This window comes from Centropristis striata, chromosome 15 (genome assembly GCF_030273125.1).
Source record: "Centropristis striata isolate RG_2023a ecotype Rhode Island chromosome 15, C.striata_1.0, whole genome shotgun sequence".
Taxonomy (NCBI): domain Eukaryota; kingdom Metazoa; phylum Chordata; class Actinopteri; order Perciformes; family Serranidae; genus Centropristis; species Centropristis striata.
The window spans coordinates 24,307,163-24,327,961 of NC_081531.1; the positions used below are offsets into that span (position 1 = coordinate 24,307,163).

At 39.1% G+C, this 20,799-nt stretch overlaps 1 protein-coding gene and 1 non-coding gene across 2 annotated transcripts in view; one reads left to right on the plus strand and one right to left on the minus strand.

Moving 5' to 3' along the window:
- LOC131986222 (synaptotagmin-like protein 2) overlaps nucleotides 1–14,363 on the plus strand; it is a 34,411-nt gene extending 20,048 nt beyond the window's left edge. The window contains exons 8-16 of the mRNA XM_059351074.1: nucleotides 2,442–2,524; nucleotides 2,727–2,831; nucleotides 3,969–4,138; nucleotides 7,812–7,914; nucleotides 7,999–8,160; nucleotides 8,242–8,338; nucleotides 8,415–8,520; nucleotides 11,320–11,525; nucleotides 13,111–14,363. Coding sequence (XP_059207057.1) covers nucleotides 2,442–2,524; nucleotides 2,727–2,831; nucleotides 3,969–4,138; nucleotides 7,812–7,914; nucleotides 7,999–8,160; nucleotides 8,242–8,338; nucleotides 8,415–8,520; nucleotides 11,320–11,525; nucleotides 13,111–13,253 — 1,175 coding nt within the window. The 3' untranslated portion in view covers nucleotides 13,254–14,363. The remainder of the gene's footprint in view (nucleotides 1–2,441; nucleotides 2,525–2,726; nucleotides 2,832–3,968; nucleotides 4,139–7,811; nucleotides 7,915–7,998; nucleotides 8,161–8,241; nucleotides 8,339–8,414; nucleotides 8,521–11,319; nucleotides 11,526–13,110) is intronic.
- Nucleotides 14,364–16,797: 2,434 nt separating this feature from the next.
- LOC131987329 (U2 spliceosomal RNA) lies at nucleotides 16,798–16,982 on the minus strand. The gene has a single exon (XR_009395793.1). It is a non-coding gene; the product is annotated as a U2 spliceosomal RNA (small nuclear RNA).
- Nucleotides 16,983–20,799: the final 3,817 nt, after the last annotated feature.

Sequence of the window (20,799 nt, forward strand, 5' to 3'; positions counted from 1 at the left end):
AAGACAAGGATGAGGAAGTCAGAAGGAGTCCATCTAAGACCTGCCATCCAAGGATCCTTCCTCAAGAAACCTCAAGTCCTAAGCGATCCAAGCCGGAAGGCTCATTGAAAACCTTTCATATAGTCATTACCCCCGAAAATAAGTTTGTGGAAGAGCAACTAGGGAAGCTGACACCAGTTCCAAGACAGAAGAAGAGTCCTTCACATGAGGCAAAGCAGAAAGTGCCAACAGAGTCTAAACAACCTAGCACTGACATCACCTCTCATCCTCTCCCTTTACATCTAGATGACAGAAGGGGTTACTTTGGTAATGTGGATACACAACAAAGTAGTTCAAATTCTTCTTCTTCTTCACCACAATCTGAAAATGCTTCAGAGAAGAAGTTGGGGACCCTTTCACGGCTTGCCAGATCTTTTATCCCTCAAGATTATCAGCACTACCTCGGGCCACAGGAGAAGGCTCATGTCCCTCTTTTCCACCCAGAGACGTCTGTAGCTGCAGAGAATGATGCGGTACACTCAGAAGAAAGTGCCCTCAGAGATTTTGTGGGAAATCTGAGTGACGTTCCCACTGAGAAGAATCCTCCCAGAATCAGCTCTTGGATTGTACAAAATAAAGATGGACTCTTCAGTCAAGACACAGTGATCAGGGCCTGGTCTCTGGCAAGTTCAGGCAATGAGCTTTTGAATTCTTTCTGTGTTTGTATTTCTTCAAAACATCAATTTCAAAATCAAAATCAATTTCAAATCTTCTACATGTTTGTTAAATCTGCTGTGTTGTTTGATTTAATTATTGTTTTGTATTTCATGTTCAAGCATATCTATACAGTAGAATAAATGTTTAGATTTAGCTGCTATTATTTTGTTTGGTTAAAAGTAGTTACTAACTGCTTTTTGAAAAAGAAAATTAAAAACTACTAACAGCAATATTCTTGTTAATTCACCACAATAAAATGAAAACACTGGGCCTAATTCACCAACTGTTCTTAGGAAGGTTTTTTTTTTTATTCTTCAAAATTACTTTGTGAAAACTTAGTTTTCACAAAGATTATGACATTCACCAATGTCTTCTGAATTCTCTCAACCTTCCAATTTTCTCATGTAATTCTGAACAAGGTACTGCAGTCTCATGGCTGGATGTTTACCTATGCTATTAAAGTTCCCTTTAACATATAAGGAGATGGGATTCATCATTCTAACAGCACAGGTGTGATAAATTCAGCAGTTTAAGAACACCTTCATGAATCTGACCTAGACTTTTCTTAGGAACTTTCTTTCTGATTTGCAGAAAAAAACTTAAGATATTGTTGAATGAGGCCCCCTGCTTTAACATCCTAAACTGATTTACTATCAATTTCTTACAAATTTAGACTCATAATGTGGTTATTGTAATAATGTGGTCCTCTCTAGTACACATTTATGAGGACACATACTATAGGGGTGTGACGATATACTCAGCTCACGAGAATCAGACGAGACGAGATTTTGAGAAAACTACAATGACACAATTTATGACTGGACCAAAAGATTTTTATTTAACCGAGTTACACATGCATTTTGAAATGTTTTTTTAAGCATGAGCTTTTAATAAATGTCTTCTTCCACAAATTGAAACTAAAACCAAAATGTATAAAAGTTAAAATAAAATAAATTAAATTAAATATTTCTCTCTTTTTTTTCAAATGCAAACAATATAAGCCGTGTTTCCTTTAGGGGGAGGAATGGCCACCGGGAAAGTCTCAGGCCACGCCCTCTCAAATGTCTGCTCACTCTGTGTGTCTCCATTACAAAAAGGCCCCAGAGGGATTTACGAGACTCCGGAGGTGACGTATAGTTTTCCATCGTCACATAATCGCTTAGCGACAGTTTTGACCGTGATCACATCACATCAGCAGCTGATCATAAACAAAGCAGCATGGCTAATTATGCATCTCCGCTGATCATAAACATAGTGATCTTGAATTAACGGCATCACTAACTGTGCACAGAGTGTCCCGTGCTTGTTGTAAACAAACAGAGATTGCTAAGTGAACACCTCCTGCAGCAGCAGCACATACACACTGTACTGCTAGAGCTAACTGTTAGCCTGTTAGCAATTTGCAGACTCCGGCTCTGCAGCTGGGAGAGACTGCTGCAGGAGGACTGCGCCACTTCGATTCGTTCTGACTCTTCTTAACGAGCCGCCGGCCCCTGCGACGTCATTCTGGCACCTTGCTGCTTCCCCTCCTTCTCCTCCTCTTCTTCTTTTCCTTTTACTGACCCCACAGGTCACAAATAGAAGTTTGGATAGCTCACAAATCTCGTGAGACAGATTTTTTATGCAACAAGAAATATCGTTGAGTTTAATCTCGTCACACCCCTAAAAATGAACATTCTTTTAAAATTCAGAGATACTCAGTATATATTCATTACAAGAGATTCATAGTAGTATCTTTCTTCCAGATTCGCTTCCACTATCAGCCTCTTCTCTCTCCAACTCAAAGCAGAGGAAAACCAGTGCATCAATGACTGTTCTTCAGGATGAGGTAAATTACTCAGAATTAACTATATTCTTGTACATTGAACTCAATAACAAAAGTATTATATCTTGTGTTCAACAGCACTGCAGTCAGTTAACTGATACATTTATCAACTTTACCACTCACATTAGAGCTAAATTATTAGTTTGCTAATATGTCTGATTTAAGTGATGGTTTTTTATTTATTTATACTTTTCTCTGATATCAGACAGAAAATGACAGCACTTTTGATACCAATCTGGGTGGGAGAAGAAACACAGGCAGCTCCATATCCAACTTAAGTCTCTCCTCTGGAATGGCCTCAACCTCATCTGTATGTCCACATGCAGCTAACTTGATTATTTTGTTTCTAGAAAGCGTATACGCCATATCTGTATAAAGGGGAATGTTGATATTTTCTCTGTTTCAACCTTTGATTGACGTGTCATATGACAACCATGTTTCATGTTATATTTTTTTCACTTTTCAACGATCACTATGCAAACATATTTTATCGATGAGGCTGGTGATATTTGGCATTTTTCTTACAGTCAACAAATTCAACAAAAAAACAATGTCACACTGCAAAAGGTTTGTCTAAAAACAAGATAAAAACAGTAAATCTGAGGGAAATGATCTTACTGCATGGACAGATAATTTCACTTGACAAGATTTCTTAGATTAAGATTGTTAAATCTAGAAATAAGCATGTTGAAAGCTTAAAATAAAAAATTAACTCTTAACACAAGATAAATTATGTAACACTTCTAAATCTAAAGTTTTTTTCATCTTGGTAAGAAACAAATAATTGTCAGGTCACTCTGCTCGGCCCAGTTCATCACTGCATGCAGCTTTAATTTCTCTTGTTTTAAGAGTTATTTTTTTATTTTAAAGAAAAAAAACATGCTTATTTCTAGATTTAATAATCTTAATTTAAGAAATCTTGTCAAGTGAAATTATCTGTCCATGCAGCAAGATCATTTCCCTCAGATTTAGTGTTTTTATCTTGTTTTATCTTTTTTGCAGTGCACAGTTCATCCCTCATTACTTTACATTACCTTCCATGTGGCTCTCAGCTCCATGCCCAATGGTTCCTGCTGAAGACACAATTATTTAAAAACAACTCATAAAGTGTAATAAAAAAAAGAAAAGGAAAATACACTCAGTAAGCCATTTTACTGAAATAGCTGGTCACTGTAGTTTTTAGCAAACCCTACTAACACAGGTTTGGGGTTTACCCTGTGTTAGTTTTGGTCTTTAATGCAATATGTTGAACAAAGAATGATAGAGAATATCACCAGATGGATCATTTAATTATGTAAAATACTTCATGTGAGATTCAGGTTCTTAAGAAAAACAAAACAACAAGACAAGCAATCAAGGTAATCATTTTTCATTTACAAAAACAACAAGTTAAAGCCAAAGAGGACTGTGTTGTTTCTCTCTCTTCTGTGCTATTATCAATGAGCAGGTCAGTGGCAGCATCAGCAACCTTTACCATGCAGAAACGGGTGACATCGATGTCCAGGGAAGCATCCACTTTGCAGTGAACTACATCAAGAAGCTGGGAGAGTTTCACATATTTGTGGTGCAGTGCAGGGATCTAGCTGTGGCAGACACTAAAAAGAACTGCTCTGAACCGTAAGTGTTTGCTATATTCTGTGATCGGAGCGGGTAATGTAGAATTTGAGATGTAAAGGTAAAGAAAGGCAGAATTGTCAAACAATTGCCTCTTGCTTTCATTTGAAGAATTTCCAAAACATCATTAGAGCCCGAGCCCAGTGGAGTGGAGGACCCTATTGAAATTGGTCCGTTTATTATTATAACAGCAAATGAATTGCGTTTTTGAGGGCTTTATCATATTCCAAAACTCACCAAACTTGGGAAAAAATTCAATCCCGTCAAAAATGTACGTATTTCATTGGTTTCAGAAATGGGCGTGTCAAAATGACCTACTAGCGCCCCCTAGAATTGAGCCCCTAAAATAGGTTTGTCTTAGAGACATGAAATTTGGTACATTCATGTATCATGGGAAGACACACCAAAAAGTCTCAAGAAGCCATACCCAAAAACGAACAGGAAGTCGGCCATCTTGGATCGAAAATGGTGTTTTATACGATTTTCGCCATTTCCACACTGCATACTTTAACACAGTGATTCCCAACCGCTGTTCCGTGGCACACAAGTGTGCCGTAAGAAATCATCAGGGGCCGGTATTTCAAAAGTGATCAGATAGGATTATCCTGGTCGGATAGGATTAAATCTAGATCTGATCTGAAAACTGGGTATTTCAAACACGGATCCAGATAACCCTGATCCTGAAGATCAGGATTCCGCTCCGGTAATCCAATCCTCCCTTGAATCCAGATAAAAGGCTGGATTTGGGTATTTCAAAACTCAAGGCAGATATCTGGATCAACTTGGTACCAAAATTTCAGGATCATCCTGATCCCACCTCAGAGGTGGATTTCACTTAGATTGACAAAGTCTCAGCTCCACTTCTCCTAGATATTTTTAGTCAAGATGTTCATTTCACTTAATCAAGTGTTAGTGTTTTACTTTTAATAATTAAAGTAGCCTAATTGAAAGAAATTTAAAGCATAGTAAAATATTTGACCCCACTTTCTGAAATTGCTGTAAATATATCATGCAGCACATTGAAGCACTTTCAAGGTATATTTTCATGCTTCTGATTATTGAAGACAAATTCTGTCAAACTTAAAAATGTACCTTTAAAATGTCTGGAAATAGCTTGAATGTGATTTTTAAAACATGCAGTAAGGTGTTTGTGTACAAACTGATTATTCTACTTCATCAAATCAGATTATATTTTGCTATAAATGACCATAATTATGTTTAGTGAGAGTCTTCTATATAAGGGAGACAAATTAGGATGAAAAATGTTTCTTATTGTATCACTGACCAAGCTATATAGCATGAAAGTAATGCAATTACAATTTCAAGCAGTTTCAATAACTTTATTCAGAATCCAATAACATTGAATGGATCAATACAATTAAAGTGTTTCCAAGGATTTCCATCACTCATAGAGACCCGGTTGTCCTTAATAGCTGAGAGGTCCATGGCTGTGAGTGACTCTGAAAGTAAGAAAGAGAAGGTGTATGAGTATATCTTTATGTACACAAAGCATGACATCATCACTAGCATTACTGGAGCATTCTGACACTTCTGAATGACCCGTATAGTTAATACCGTGTAACGTTCCGTTTCCTAAGTACTGCAGCAGCCTGCTCTGTACACATGGAGCAGATTTTTTTTTTTAAGTCTGCCGTGTTGCCAATAATGTAACGCTAATAAACTCTAAACAAGTTGGTGTTAGTTTAAAGAGTTAAGGTATGATGTACGTCCGATTAGTTCCTTTATAAGTTAAACCATAGACTAAAATTAATCAACAAAGCAGCTACCTCGCTAGCCCGCTAGCTACTTAACACACAAGTCAATGAAGCCGAGTTAGCTACCGTTAGCACGGCCGCGTCTCAATTAGAGATCGCTGCGGCCTGGTTTTAATTAGGTGACAATTCAAGAAGTTGGCTAGCATGATATGTTGGTTGGCGTTCGTATGGTCTTAAAACCGCTACACATTAGATGACTGTTAACTTACACTTTTAATGTGAAAGTGGTGCTCCCTGCTCCTTTCGTCAGGTAGTCCGCCATGTTACGATCCCAGAGTCGGAGACACGACAAGATTTGGAAATCCAGATCCGCCCACATGGGCGTCACGGTGATCCACTCTGCCAATGTTTTGAAATACTCAGATAAAGTCAGCAGGATCACCTGAGAAAAGGAGGATTTCGTTATCCGGATTATCCTGATCCGGATTACAAATTTTGAAATACCGGCCCCAGGTGTGCCATGGAAGATTATCCAGTTTCACCTGATTGGTACTCTAAGTGAGCGGCGTGAAGTGAGAGGCAGAACAATTACATGCTCTTCCAACAGAGAGCAGTGTATCAGCAAATTCACGCGTAATCAAGTGATGTAACCGTAAGAGAATCAACATCTCCTCATTAATGACTGGAGACAAATTAATCGACTCCGTCTAAACGAGCGCTAACGAGGTCGGCCGGCTTGTTGACAAGAGCCTCTTGTCAACAAGCCGGCTGACCTCGTTAGCGACAGTTAGCTACAGTTAGCTCTGTAGCAGTACAGTGTGTATGTGCTGCTGCTGCAGGAGGTGTTCACTTAGCGATCTCTGTTTGTTTACAACAAGCACCGGAGTGAGCGGTGTCAATGGGGTGAAAAGACGAGTGAAAATCTTTAACCTGTTGACTTCAGGTCTGTCCCCCCCATCATGACGTCTTCAAGTTCTGAAATACGATCCGCCTTAACCTGAGGTACTTTATTTTGAAAGTATACCGGATGTTTTATTTTGTGTCTGTGCACGACTTCCTGTCCCGAACGATCTGCTCTGTGCTGAATTGATGCGCCGTGCTCTGTTGTCCGACAAAAATAGAAGCTCTGCGCAAGTGTTGGAGGGCTGACGGAGGGCTGACAGAGGGCCATGCGACATCGGACTCACTACGCAGCTGATCTGGAGTCGGTGGAATCTCACACATTGATTACAATGAGTGCGTAATGGCTCTGCCGACGGATCTGCAGCCGTTACGCATTTGTGCATGTGCAAAGTCGCCTGATACAGGAGGAGGGTTGGAATTGTGACAGGTGACACATGTAATTCTAAACATATTAAGGGTGTTTTTTACTGTCTTTTTGACATTTTTGTTTGGTGGTATGCCGTGTGATTTTTCAAATGTAAAATATGTGCCGTGGCACATAAGAGGTTGGGAAATACTGCTTTAACAAACTCCTCCTAGAGATTTAATCCGGTCGACTTCAGACTTGTTCAGTACCGTCAAAAGGACTTTGACATCAAAAGTTAATAAAAGCTTTGCAGACCGTCATACTATGTGGGTATGGCATGGCGGCAAAATTTGGCGTTTTAGCATAAAACAGGAGACTGTATAACTTGACCATACATTGTTCAATCTGCCTCAAACTTGTCATGCATGATGATGGCCCATCACTGAACAGTTCTACTTAACAATATTTCATAAATCCCGCCCTTTTTGATTAGCCACACCCCCTTTTCCTAACTAATGAACCATTTGTTGTAGAGACTTGCTTGAGGTGTCAGTGTACTGAGCAGAGAGTCGCTGATTACCTCGCCCCTTCAACAATCTGTTGACCTGGCGTTGCTGGCTCCCCCGGCGGCTCCACTCTGCTCGGGTCCGTTCATCGCTGCTTGCCGCTTTAATTCTGTTCTTATTGAAAATCTGAATTCACTCTATTACAGGTATGTAAAATGTTACCTTCTTCCTGACAAAACAAAGTTGGGAAAAAGAAAAACCACTGTTAAAAAGAGGACTTTAAACCCCACCTACAATGAAATCCTCCAGGTAATAATTCCATATTTAGTCTTTTTACAGATTTCTCATGACATGTATTCCATATTTTATTAGATTTTTCTTTCCATTTCATAGTTCAAAATCATAATGGAAGTGTTGAAAACTCAGAGTTTGAGCATCTCCGTGTGGCACCACAACACTTTTGGGCGGAACAGTTTCCTAGGAGAGGTGGACCTGGATTTGTCAGAATGGGACTTCAGCAACACACATATAAATGAATTTACGCTAAACGCCAGGGTAAAGGCTCCATTTCTGTATGCAGTGCACTTTTAGAAGTGATTTCATTAGACATTTACGCCCTTGAGCTTGTTCCTTCAGGTCTCCTCACAAAGTCCAGCACCATCTACCTCTCAGCTCCTGGACAGCAGAGCACAGATGAGAGTCGCTCTGAGATTCCTGCCACAGACGTCCCACAGTGAGCTGATGGCTTATCAAATTTGATCAAGTTTTCCTTTGACTTTGTCATTTATTGTGGTGTGATGCATCCACAGGTAAGAGACCATCAATGACGGAGACTGGTGAGGTGCACATTTGGGTGAAAGACTGCAAGAATCTTCCTTCAGTCAGAGGAGTTATTATAGACCCGTTTGTGAAATGGTAGGATGTCCTGCAGACTGTCAGCTCATTGAATATGGAGACCCAAAGTGTTCACAATTCAATTTACTGATCATACATCACAGATAACTGATAGAATACTGACAAAATGTCTTAATCTTTTTTTTTCCAATAAAATAGGTTACAGCAGATCTCACTTTTTTTTAAACTAGTGCAGTGCCCATAGGGAGTATGTATTGGTATAGTGGCAGATTAAGTAGATTTTTTAATATACCAAATGAGGTTGTGTGTGAAAGTGGGATGTAGAATGAGGTGTAATACTCTTGCTAGTGTAACCTTAAATAGCACTATCTTTCCGTCCGTATTATACTTAGCTGTCAGTTAATAAAGTTTTGTTTTGACTGTTTTCAATAGATCAAACTGATGCGGAAGAAAGGGCTTAAATCTCAGTTTAGCATGCTAATGGCGAGATAGCACATTACGCAGTATGCTGCACTAAAAGTACATTAACATGAATCCAATTAGCTGATATACGATATTGCATTAGGGCTGCAACCAACAATTATTTTAATAATCGATTAATCTGTCGATTGTTTTTCCGATTAATCGATGAATACAGCTAATAGCCACTAGGTTACCTCCTAAATCTATGGATTTTACAGGTTGCAGTCCACCAACTTTAACTCTATGGGCTCTATGACCGGTCCGCGAGGAGCGGCGGGCTCCAGCAGGAAAAGCTGGAGGCAGGTGTACGTACCAGATCGGCTCGGCTGCCAGATCGGCCCGGGGTCCTTCATATACTTTTAAGCTATTTTTCACTTGTCTGTGTGTATTTGTGTCGAAAGCTACTTAGTTTGTCGGAGTCGCCGTGCCGTAATCAGTGGCAGACGAAGGACCCCGAGCCAATCTGGCAGGGCGCCGGAAAAGAGTGAAACGGGTAGCTCACAAAAGTAAAAGTGAAACCGAGAGTGGTACGAGAGACAGAACGAGAGCAAGACCGACATTACGAGAGCGAGATAGTTTGTGCAGAGGAAGTTTTCATGCACAAACCGTCATTATGGAAAACAAACGTAGAAATGCATATGATGCAGCTTTTAAGTTAAAGACAGTCAATCTGGCTGTAAAGAAGCTTCCTCAAGCAGCCATCTCTTTCCCGACAATCCCCTCTGTGCACGAACCCTTACATATGGTAATTAAACATTAAAACACCTGCGGCTTATAGTCCAGCGCGGCTTATATGTGTACACATCATTCAATTTAGCTGCTGCGGCTTATACTCCGGTGCGCCTTATAGTGCGGAAAATACGGTACATGACAACAGATTGAAAAATTAATGGGCCAAAAAAGACAAGCGAATAAAAACGTGTGTCTTTAGTCTTGCAAACTATACCAGCCTGCTTTACTACTGTTATTAACGAGCTAACACTAGCTTGTCATGCTTGTCAAGCTGGATATTGCCTGCTGCTGGATTTTTAAGTCTGGTTGGTCCGGCCCAAGCTCCTTTATCCGCTTTTTTTCCTCAAGCGATCGCCTTGTGAAAGGATTCTTCTGTAGGAAAGTTACCGAATTTTCTTTTGCTGCCGTGGTTTCACCTGAAGCTGCCATTGTTTCCTCAAAATACGTCCGACTCCACTGTTTGCATCAGTGAATATCGCGCCTGCGCATGAAACATATATATTTACACAAAAAAACTAAACAAATAAAACCATTATGGAATGGGAATGCTGAAAAATGATTAGCAGACACATATTATGAGTGAACAGATGTCATAATTATTTTTATCAGGTCATTTATGTTTACTGTGTCTATACTTTTTCCTGCAATTTTGATGGGGGCGGCGCCCTAGCGCCTCCTATTAACAAGCCGCCACTGCTTATAGTGCACTTTAAAAATCCTAAAGATAGGTAGGCTAAATAGACTTACAGATGAGATGAGTCAGGGTGGAAATCCAGAGTGAATCGTGTTACTGACCGGGTGTAGGCCTATCACACAATGGGGTGGCGCTCCCCTAAAAGGCATCCAATTGGAAACAGTGCAATGCCGCAACACGTCCTACGTAAATAATGATATTTTGAAAAATGAATTCAAAAATCTTCAAAATCGAGGATGCACATCTTCGTGCCATGTGCGAACCACATACGAAATCAGAGGTCAGTCTGACTAAAGGTCAGAGAGATATGCCCTAGACACACACACACACACACAGACGCTTCTTGCTTTATAGATACGTAGAATTTGCTTTCGCTTAATCACCCTAAAACAAAATGCCAATCACATGTTCTGAGAAGAAACAGGATGAAGTAATATTTACTAACCACTTTCAAACCTTTGTATGGCATTCTTGACTGACTTCTCTCAACTTCTGATTTCTGTTTAATGTGTGACTGTGCACAGGGCTTGCCTATGGTAATTAGGTTCAACTCACACCCCCTTTCAACTTTACGAGAATATGGGATTTATCATTTTAAGAAAACAGCTGAACAATTCAGCAGTTTAAGAACACCTTCATGAATCTGACATAAACTTTTTTGAAATTTACTGAACAACTTTAAGAAAAAACTTGGGAAAATATTGGTGAATGAGTGTAAATCTTGTTGTCAGTCCTCAGTTCTTCAGAAATTGCCAAAACAATGAGGCCAATTGAGCTGCATTCAAAAAATGTTTTTTACAATTTCATTATTGTATGATATACTCTGTATTTCATGAGATTCATTTATTTCACACTATCTTATGTATTTGTTTAGTTTAGAACACTTGTGTTTCCATACCTGTATGTCTTTGAAAGGCCTATCCAAATGAAAAAAAAATACATTGTATTTCTCTCCTTTTCTTCTACTGAAGCACTGTACTTCCTGACACAAGCCAGAGAAGTCGACAGAAGACGCGGGTGGTAAAGAGGACAGCCAACCCAATGTTCAACCACACCATGGTGTATGACGGCTTCCGACCAGAGGACCTCAGAGAGGCCTGTGTGGAGATCTCAGTGTGGGATCACGACCGAATGGACAACCACTACATTGGAGGTCTGAGGCTCGGGTTAGGGACAGGTGAGATTCCACTAAACTGTTACAATTTTCAACATGGTTACGACTGCAGCCTGAATACCTTTCATGTATGAGTTTGAACACCGGGGATTAAACACTTAGTTAACCATTTGATGCACAACATGGGTCTAAAGTGACCCGACAGAGTTTTTATGTTCTATATCTTTGCAATAAATTATTTTCATCATTAAGTATTTCAGGTTAGTTTGTTTTTGATCATCATATATCCTAATTTTATGTTTTCCTTCATTAATTTTTTAATCAAATCCCTTTTTTGTGTCACTACTCTTCTAATGCACAATATGGGTCAAAAATGACCCGTATCCATTTTTTTTAGCTAAGTAGCTTGTTAAGCTAACTACTTAGCTAGCTTCTTGGCTAAGTATTTAGCTAAGTAGCTTGCTAAGCTAAGTATTTAACTAGGTAGCTTGCTAAGATAACAACTTCTTGGCTAAGTAGTTAGCTTGGAAAGCTACTTAGCCAAGTAGTTAGCTATGTAATAATACTAATAATTTAAAGAATACTTGGAATATTCAATCATAAAATAAGTTGATATAAAAAGATAGAGCACAGAAACACACAGCAGCATTAAATAACATTGGGAATGAATGAGGGTCATTATTGACCCATGTTGTACATCAAAGGGTTAACACGGAGTTTGGATACATTGTTTATACCTTTGCATCCTTTGAAGATGTTGTGGAAAACTTCTATGGGCTGCAATATGAGCCACCAGAAACTGAATTTGAATTATTTATATTTGAATTTGAATTGCTTAACTTGAATAATTGCATTAAAAAAATGTATTTGAATCACATAATTTGAATTTGTATTCTTCAGTTTGAATTATTGCATTGAAAAACTGAATATGAATTGTAATTTGAAATTTAATTTATTAGTTTGGAACTGAACATTAAATTCTCACAATTCAAATTCAGTTCGCAAAATTCAATTTCAATTTTCTGCGGGTAGTAGCAATCGAGCAAAGATACACAGAGCGCCTCTTCGGCCAATCAGTACCTACGTTTTATTTTTTGGTAACATTTGTTGCCACCCCGGTTGCCACTCGCCACGAAATGGAGGAAGAAGTTAGACTGGCTGACCATGGATGAGGCTGGAACGGAACAGTAGTGCTGATTGGCCGAAGAGGCGCTATGGCAACCGGCTGGCAACAAATGTTACCAAAAAAAGGAGGTGCTGATTGGCCGAAGAATCGATATGGCAACCGGGTGGCAACAAATGTTACCAAAAAAAAGGAGATGCTGATTGGCCGAAGAGGCGCTCTGTGTATCTTCGTCACAGAAAATTGAAATAGAATTTTGCGAACTGAATTTTAAATGTGAGAACTGAATATTCAGTTCCAAACTAATAAATTCAATTTCAAATTACAATTCAGATTCAGTTTTTACTGCAATTATTCAAGTCAAGCAATTCAAATTCAATTATAAATAATTCAAATTCAGCTTCTGGTGGCACATATTTCAGCCCATACACTTCCATCACAGAGGGGAATCAATTAGGTTCAACTAGGGCCTGTTCATTTATTACCTTCTTACTAATACATTTATTTCTGGGCCTTTCTGTACAGGGAAGAGTTACGGAGTGGAAGTGATTTGGATGGATTCAACAACAAATGAAGCACATTTATGGCAAAGGATGCTACAGTCTAACTGTGAATGGGTGGAGGATGTTTTACCTCTGAGAATGTTGATAATGGCAAATAACATGTAAGATTAAGAGAAAATATGTTGGAAAATTTATGGGAGCACGCTGCATGCCCATTTTCAATGGAGGCATAAACTATGCGCTATTGACCCTTTCCCTTTAACGTGTTTTGGTTTGCGAACCATTTGTAAATCAGTTTGTTTAGAACCCAGGGTCTTCCACTTAATTGTCTTCAATGCCTTGTCATTAATAGTTTTTCCATTCTTATTATCGATGTAACAATAACACTTAACTTACATTTCAATATAATTTCCAATACGGGGTAAGCGATACGTTTTTCTCACGTTTCCCACTATGCGATGAATGCATATTTAACTAACTGTGCAAAACAATGCAGCTCTTAACATTGCAAATGAAAATATATTCTATGTTAAATAACAAAAAATAGATTAAATGTGATTTTTAAAACAAATCCCACATCAAAATAATGAATGAATAATACAAATAAATACAATCTCTTTTGTTCAAATAAACAACCTAAAGCCTGATTACCACCGGGCACGTTACAGCCGCGGAACGTTACAGCAGCGTCTCAGCTGCGGCTCTCCGCGAGCATATGCCTGGATTCCACTGGATGCATAACGACTCCGACAGGGGTCTGTCCGCAACGGCTGCGTATCTACGCAGTCCGTCAACACCCACCGGATCCATCTGTGTCGGAGCTGTTGCGGACAGCAGAGTCCCGAGGACGCACGAGATCTCGCTAATTCACGCCTAATCAATTGATATAACTGGAAGATAATCAACATCTCCTCGTTAATGACTGGAGACAAATCCAGCGACTCCGTCTTAACGAGCGCTAACGAGGTCGGCCGGCTTGTTAACGAGCCGGCCGACCTCGTTAGCGAACCCGAGGTATTTTATTTTGAAAATATACCGGTGTTTTATTTTGTGTCTGTGCAAGACTTCCTGTCCCGAACGATCTGCCCTGTGCTGAATTTATGCGTAGTGCTCCGTCGTCCGACAAAAATAGAAGCTCTGCGCAAGTGTTGCGAGGGCTGTCGGATGGCCCTGCGTTGTCGGACTCATTACACAGCGGATCTGCAGTCGGTGGAATCTCACACATTGATTATAATGGGTGCGTAACGGCTCCGACGACGGATCTGCAGCCGTTACGCATCCAGTGGAATCCAGGGTAGGACTTCTATTTTCTCCGCGAGCCGCTGCTAAACCGCGTAAATCTCAACAGAGCAGATTGCACCAGATAGGAAATCCGACGTAAAACACTTCTGCCCCCTTTCAAAAGAAAACACAATACGCAGTTCATCAACAGTTTGTTATGACTGAGGCACCAGATCAGAAATCAATCAATCAAAGGATCTCAGAGGATCGGCGACACGGACGACAAGAGACTGATTGTTGAAGTGGAACATCATACAATAATTTATGACATAACATATTGTTTTTATAAGGATAGATGGTCAGATCAACAGATCTTTCACGTCAGAGAAGTAAGCTGTTGGTTGTTGTTGTTGTTGTTAACTTTATACACACAGTTTATCCATAGACTGTATAAATAGAGTTTAGAATTTATCACGGGATCTTGCGGTCTCCCGTATGGTCAGGATTATCGCGTGTTCTCGTTATCTCGCGTGTATACGGCCGGCTCGCTATGCTGCCGTGCCGCGGCTGTAACGCGCCTGGTGTGAATTGATGCTGGGCAGAAGACGCAACAAAACCGTGGTGGAGCCGTTCCGCGGCTGTAACGCGCCCGGTGGAAATCCCCAGTAAGGCTTGCATGCTTTCCTACAATGTCCCCTGTTTGCTCATAGCAAGCGTATTAGCTATATGTTAGAAAGCAAATGTTAGCTAATATCCACTTTTGTCCTCTTAAAAGTTCAGTTTTTCAGTTTGTCAAATTTTTTAAACTTATAGTTCTTTAACTTGCTGGTAGTATATTTTACCACACAGCAACTTTTAGACATTATTCTGTATTTTGCTAACAGACGTAATTGATTAGGATGATTATCTATTTAATACAAAGTCAGTGGAGATTGATTGCTTGTTTTCCCTACCAGTGGGGGCAGGGCCAAAAATCTTAGCTTTTAACTCTTATTAGCAGTCATAACAATGGAAGACTACAATAATATCTGTAGTAATATTCAACAAATTCACCAATTCCGGAACATTTTATGAACCTAAATAATGAAACAGTATTGTCTCCCGGTGGTCTCTGTGTATCGCTGTTGACTTCCAAAAGTGGCAAGTATTTAGAGTGTCAGCAGGCCGACAAGCCTAGAAGTAGCAAATCTCTGCACTGCACAACAGCCAAACAAAGTTTCGTCACGTAATTTTATGCGTGCATGTGTCATTGTTTCAATCATTCAAACTCAAGCTACGCTTCTGACTTATTAAACAAGTCATTTCAACTGCTGTCATCAATTTTCACAGCATAGACCCTTCGGGAGCGTGTCTCCCGGGGTCCTATGTTCCCCTCTTTGTATGAGACTGGGGAACATAGGACCCTTTTTCCTGCTTTGTTCCCCGGTCTGTAACTTTTTCCACCATTACTGCCCAATTCCATGGCAAAAAGGGGCCTATGTAGGCTTACGGGCTGTTTGAGGTGCATGTGCAAATAGGCCTAGACGAGGAAAGATTAGGTCAGGGGTGCTAAACCTAACCCTAACACTAACCCTAACCCCCGCAACAGAGGAGAGCATAGGAGCCTTTTTCAGAAAAAGGCTCCTATGCTCCCCGGTATGTATTGCTACAGGGGAACATAGGACCCTTTTTCTAAAAAAGGGTCCTATGTTCCTATGTTCCCCCAGCGGGGACCATAGGACCTGGGGAGCATAGGGATGACCCCGACCCTTCCACCCACAAGAGAGACAGTAGCTGTATCCCAATGTCAGGGAAGGATGCTCAATCGGCTGGATTTGAAGGACACTACGTCATCGACATCCGCCGAAGGACTGTCCCAATGTCGAGGATGCTCCGGAGGACAGAGTCCTTCTTTTGCCCAAATTCCGAGGATGCATGTGTGTATCCTCCGTGCGCTCCGACTACCCATAAAGCATTGCGCACACCAGTCTACCGGGAGATTTAAAAATGGCGAGGGACGCCGGTGGCGCAATATGCATTTAAATATATAAGTATTTTCAGTTTACACTGAATGCTATCACATAACTTACAAAACGTGTGTTCAAAGTCAAGCAAAAACATATGAATCAGCATATGCCAGAATATTTAGCTTAAAGATAATAAACGTCATCTTGATACATTGCCGGTTAATGTAATTAATGCCGTCTCAGTCGCTAAAGTTATTGTTAATTAATTTATATGCGTCATATGATGATGTACTATGTGCAACTATGCCATTCAGAAAGTTATACATTTTTTTATTGTGTTTACAGAGACTGAAAGTCCACTATTATCCGTTATTGTTATTTATAAATAACTGTTATTGTACTGTACTGTAAAATAAAAAATCACAGAACATATTTGAATTATGCGCCGCTGCTTTTATGAAACTAAGTAGCGGCCAAATTCAGCCAGGATCAGTTAAATATTCAGGTTTAATCCACTTTATGGCTTTTACTTGATAAATCATGGAGATTCAACCTTAAAGCATCTTCTTTCATTTTCACAAATATGTGTCAGAGTGCTGATGCCAAAGACACATCATGTCGTGAACTGATTTTGAAATTGCGGCGCTGAATTTATTTATTTCTTTTTATTAAACTGATAAGAACAGATACTACACTTGATCTTAGCCAAAAGGCCTTGAGCAGCGCAGAATTTAAGCAGGACTTCCAATTAGGCAATGACGCACAGCTGCACACTCCGAAGGCTGTCCCATTTGTGCGTTACACCAGTGAAAGGAAGGACTCTTCCCTCTCCTCCGGAGGACCCGACTCCGAAGGAAGGATCCTACCAAGGAAGGATCCTTGACATTGGGATACAGCTAGTGTGCCAGTTTTACAGCATGCAGTAAGTCAGTGGAGAAGTTGGATGTTGGACAGGTTTCACGCCCCCAGCATTTGAGAGAGAGCTGCTCATTTTTTCACAATTTTAAAACCTACTTTTTTACACTTTTTCTTCTGATTCAAATTTGGTTGGGTGTTAAATAAAACATTTTTCTGTGGTGATCACATATTTGCATTTGTTTTTCCCATACTTTAATTATTTGATTTAAAAAATATACAGCTGAAGTTATAAAACACACTAATTGTTTTGATCTGAGCACTAATGAGTTGTGTAAGGACCAGTTATTCTATGTGATTACTGCATCAAGCAATTCTTCAATAAACAGTGTACAGTGTAACTTGTATTCCTTGGTATTTAATTCATGTCATAAAGTTAACACTTGGAAAGTGTGACAGTATAACTGAGTCATCATAATCAAGAATGTTCACCTCAGAAGCAGCAATTATTAGATTTAATTGCATTAAAAGGGTTTCTGAATACAAATATCTGGTGTCTGGTTAGATCAAAAACTCACATTCAAATTTCATATTGACATACATACAAAGCTGAAAGAAGAAAACAACATTGTAGTTATTGCACTCTGTTTGTGAATTACTATCAGAGCTTTTTACATCAATGCAAAACCAGAGTGCAGTAACTACATTTTTGGGGTCAAAGGTCAAATAAATAATCATGATTTTTTAGCATAAAAATGACATCATCAATACATGTAGAAATAAGTGTCATATCACTTAGCTACCTATAACCCATTTGGCTGGCCAGTTAAAACACGTTAAAAAACTTTAAAGCAGTTTTTCTCAGTTTTACCCTTTGTGTAGTTACTGCAGTTAGACTCTGTAGGGCAGTATAGACATGCTTCTGCCTCCACTCTCACCTCACTGGACTTTGTTTATCATTCTGCACTCTGATTCATCACTGGAGACAGTTACTCCACCCATCTTTGCATCCTATACAACATTTATCTGTGAGACGAGACATGAACTGGTTCCTCTTCATTTATAAAGTCTTGATAGGTGACATGCCACCATACCTCAGCACTTTATTAAACTGGTCACATAGAAATTATCCAACACGCTCTAGTGATGCTTAATGCTCAATGCTCCTCGGACAAATACTGAATTTGGAAAAACTGCTTTCAGTTCCTCTGCTGCACCAACATGGAACATCTTACACTGTAAAAAAAAAAACGGTAAGAAACCGGCAGCTTTGGTTGCCAGAACTTTACTGTAATAAATATGGTGCAACTTTTTGTAATATTACGGTAAAACTATATTAGCACTGTTCCCATTTTATTCCATATTTTACCGTAAGAAATAAAACGTTTTTCCATCAAAAGAAACGCTGTCCTGCCATATAATTGACAAGATTTTACAATTAAATATTACAGTATATTTCTGTTGGAGATATGGTGTTTAGTACATTTAGAAAAAGTATTTTTACAAAAAATAAATGCAAAAAAACCCTTGTATATATATTCCAGTATATTTTTGTTACAAACACAGTGCCAGTGTATTTTATAGAGGAGTAATGTATTTCAAAAAATGTAAAAAAAAAAAAAAAAAATACAGTTTTGGCTGATATATACATTTACAGTGTTTCATTGTTACTGAAATGGAATTAACCCTTTTATCATTTTACCGTCTTTTACTGTCATGGTTCAGTAGTTTTTCACCGTAAAATCGACATTTTTTTACAGTGTACAACATTCACTCAAAATCAACACAATTATCACTATGGGCCAGTTTAAAACTATAATAACCAATAACTCTGCCTTCACTGCAACTTTCTTTAATGTTATCAAGTGTTTTGCCTGTGCTGTTTCTTTTTCATTGTGTTTTCATTGTAAATGAGGGGTTGCCCTCAATGATTCCCCGAGAAATAAATATAGCACAAATGAAAATAAAATTAATTTCATTTTAATTAAAAGTACATGATGGCTTAACATGGACCGTAAGGCTTTCTGGAAAGACAAAGTTTTTATTATTAATTCTAAACTATTTATATGTGCTGTCAGTCATATTCACTCCTTTCAAGTGGTCCTTTTTAGCAGCAGCTGAACTAATATTACAGATTTTATTCTCTTCATTGAGAAACTGCTGTTGGGCTACAAATTACAAGAACTTGTGACAGAAATATTCCCACTAAATAACCACACACGATCGAGATAAAATGGCCTCAATATATTTTGAAACCAAAACAAAAATTGTGTTTGATATGAAAATGTAATTTAATACAACGAGAAAACATCTGCATACTTGGTATACATGCTTTGGGTTTATATTTAAAATAATTAAACCTTTAGTTTTTTAAATGGCACCTTAATTTTTTTTGTTTGTTTCACTAAACAATTTGTTACTAGTACCTATTTTACCAGAATGCCCAGTCATGAATGAGAATATTTAGAATTAATAGAATTTTCATAGTTTCACAGTTTATAGTTTCTCACCCTGATGTGACAAGAAAGCCCACTATCTGATTGGCTGCCACAACCAGTGACCAGCCTCTGCATTGCTAAAGCAGGGTTCAGACTGACTTTCAAAGATTGGTCTGCTGTTCACCCTGCAACAGGTTGACTGTGGGTTGGGCTAGTTTGAGCTTTTAGTCAGGCGGCTGAGGAACAGATTTGAGAAGAATGGGGACATGCCGGACAAAAGCACCACATTTTTCCACATGCACAAGCCCTACAAGTGAAGCTAATAGTTATTCATTTTGCAGAATACATGCACTGGATATGACCTATATCAATATATGTCTGATCGCTTAGGAACCTTGAAATTACGTAAAAACATGGTGAAAACGAACAAATCTGTTTGAGCTTTAAATGATTCCTTGGCCCAGAAAATGTATATTTTGACACCAAGATTGACCTTCTAAGTGGCTTGGAAGATATATTGGTTCTCATAGACTTTATATGGCTGCCATCTCTGATCCGCAATCTTGATGAAGTGGCTCCTACCAAAAATGGTAAACGGACCTGCACTTATATAGCGATTTCCTAGTCGCTTTGTAACCACTCAAAGTGCTTTACACTACAGACTGCGCTCATTCACCCGTTCACACACATATTCATACTGGTGGCAGAGGCTACCCTAAACGGTGCCACCTGCCACCATTGGGAATTCATTCTCACACTGATGAATGCAGTATCGGGAGCAATTTGGGGTTCAGTATCTTGCTCAAGGATACTTCGACATGTAGGCTGCCATAGTCAGGGATTTAACCACCAACACTCCAATCCGCTCTACCAACTATTCAACTATCCAGCTATTGTGCTGGAAACGATCTGTTCATTTTCAGTAATTTCTTATATTTTAAAGACAGAATGAGTAATTGTTTGTGAAAAACACATATATTCAGACGGATTAGTAGATACAGAGATATTTTTCAGATTATGAATGTATCAGGACACAGAGGAAGTTGAACCTCTATACTGTTGCTAACTTACTTTTCAAAGATAATGTTTAGAATGTTCTATGATTTATCAAACATTTACCATAGGTGGTTTGTTCAGTGTTTTTTTAATAATGAATGATCACAGATAATAGATTCAGTCATACACATTGTGCTCGGTGTCATATACATATGAATAGGGGTGTGACATGTGTCACGTGCCACGAGATCCCTT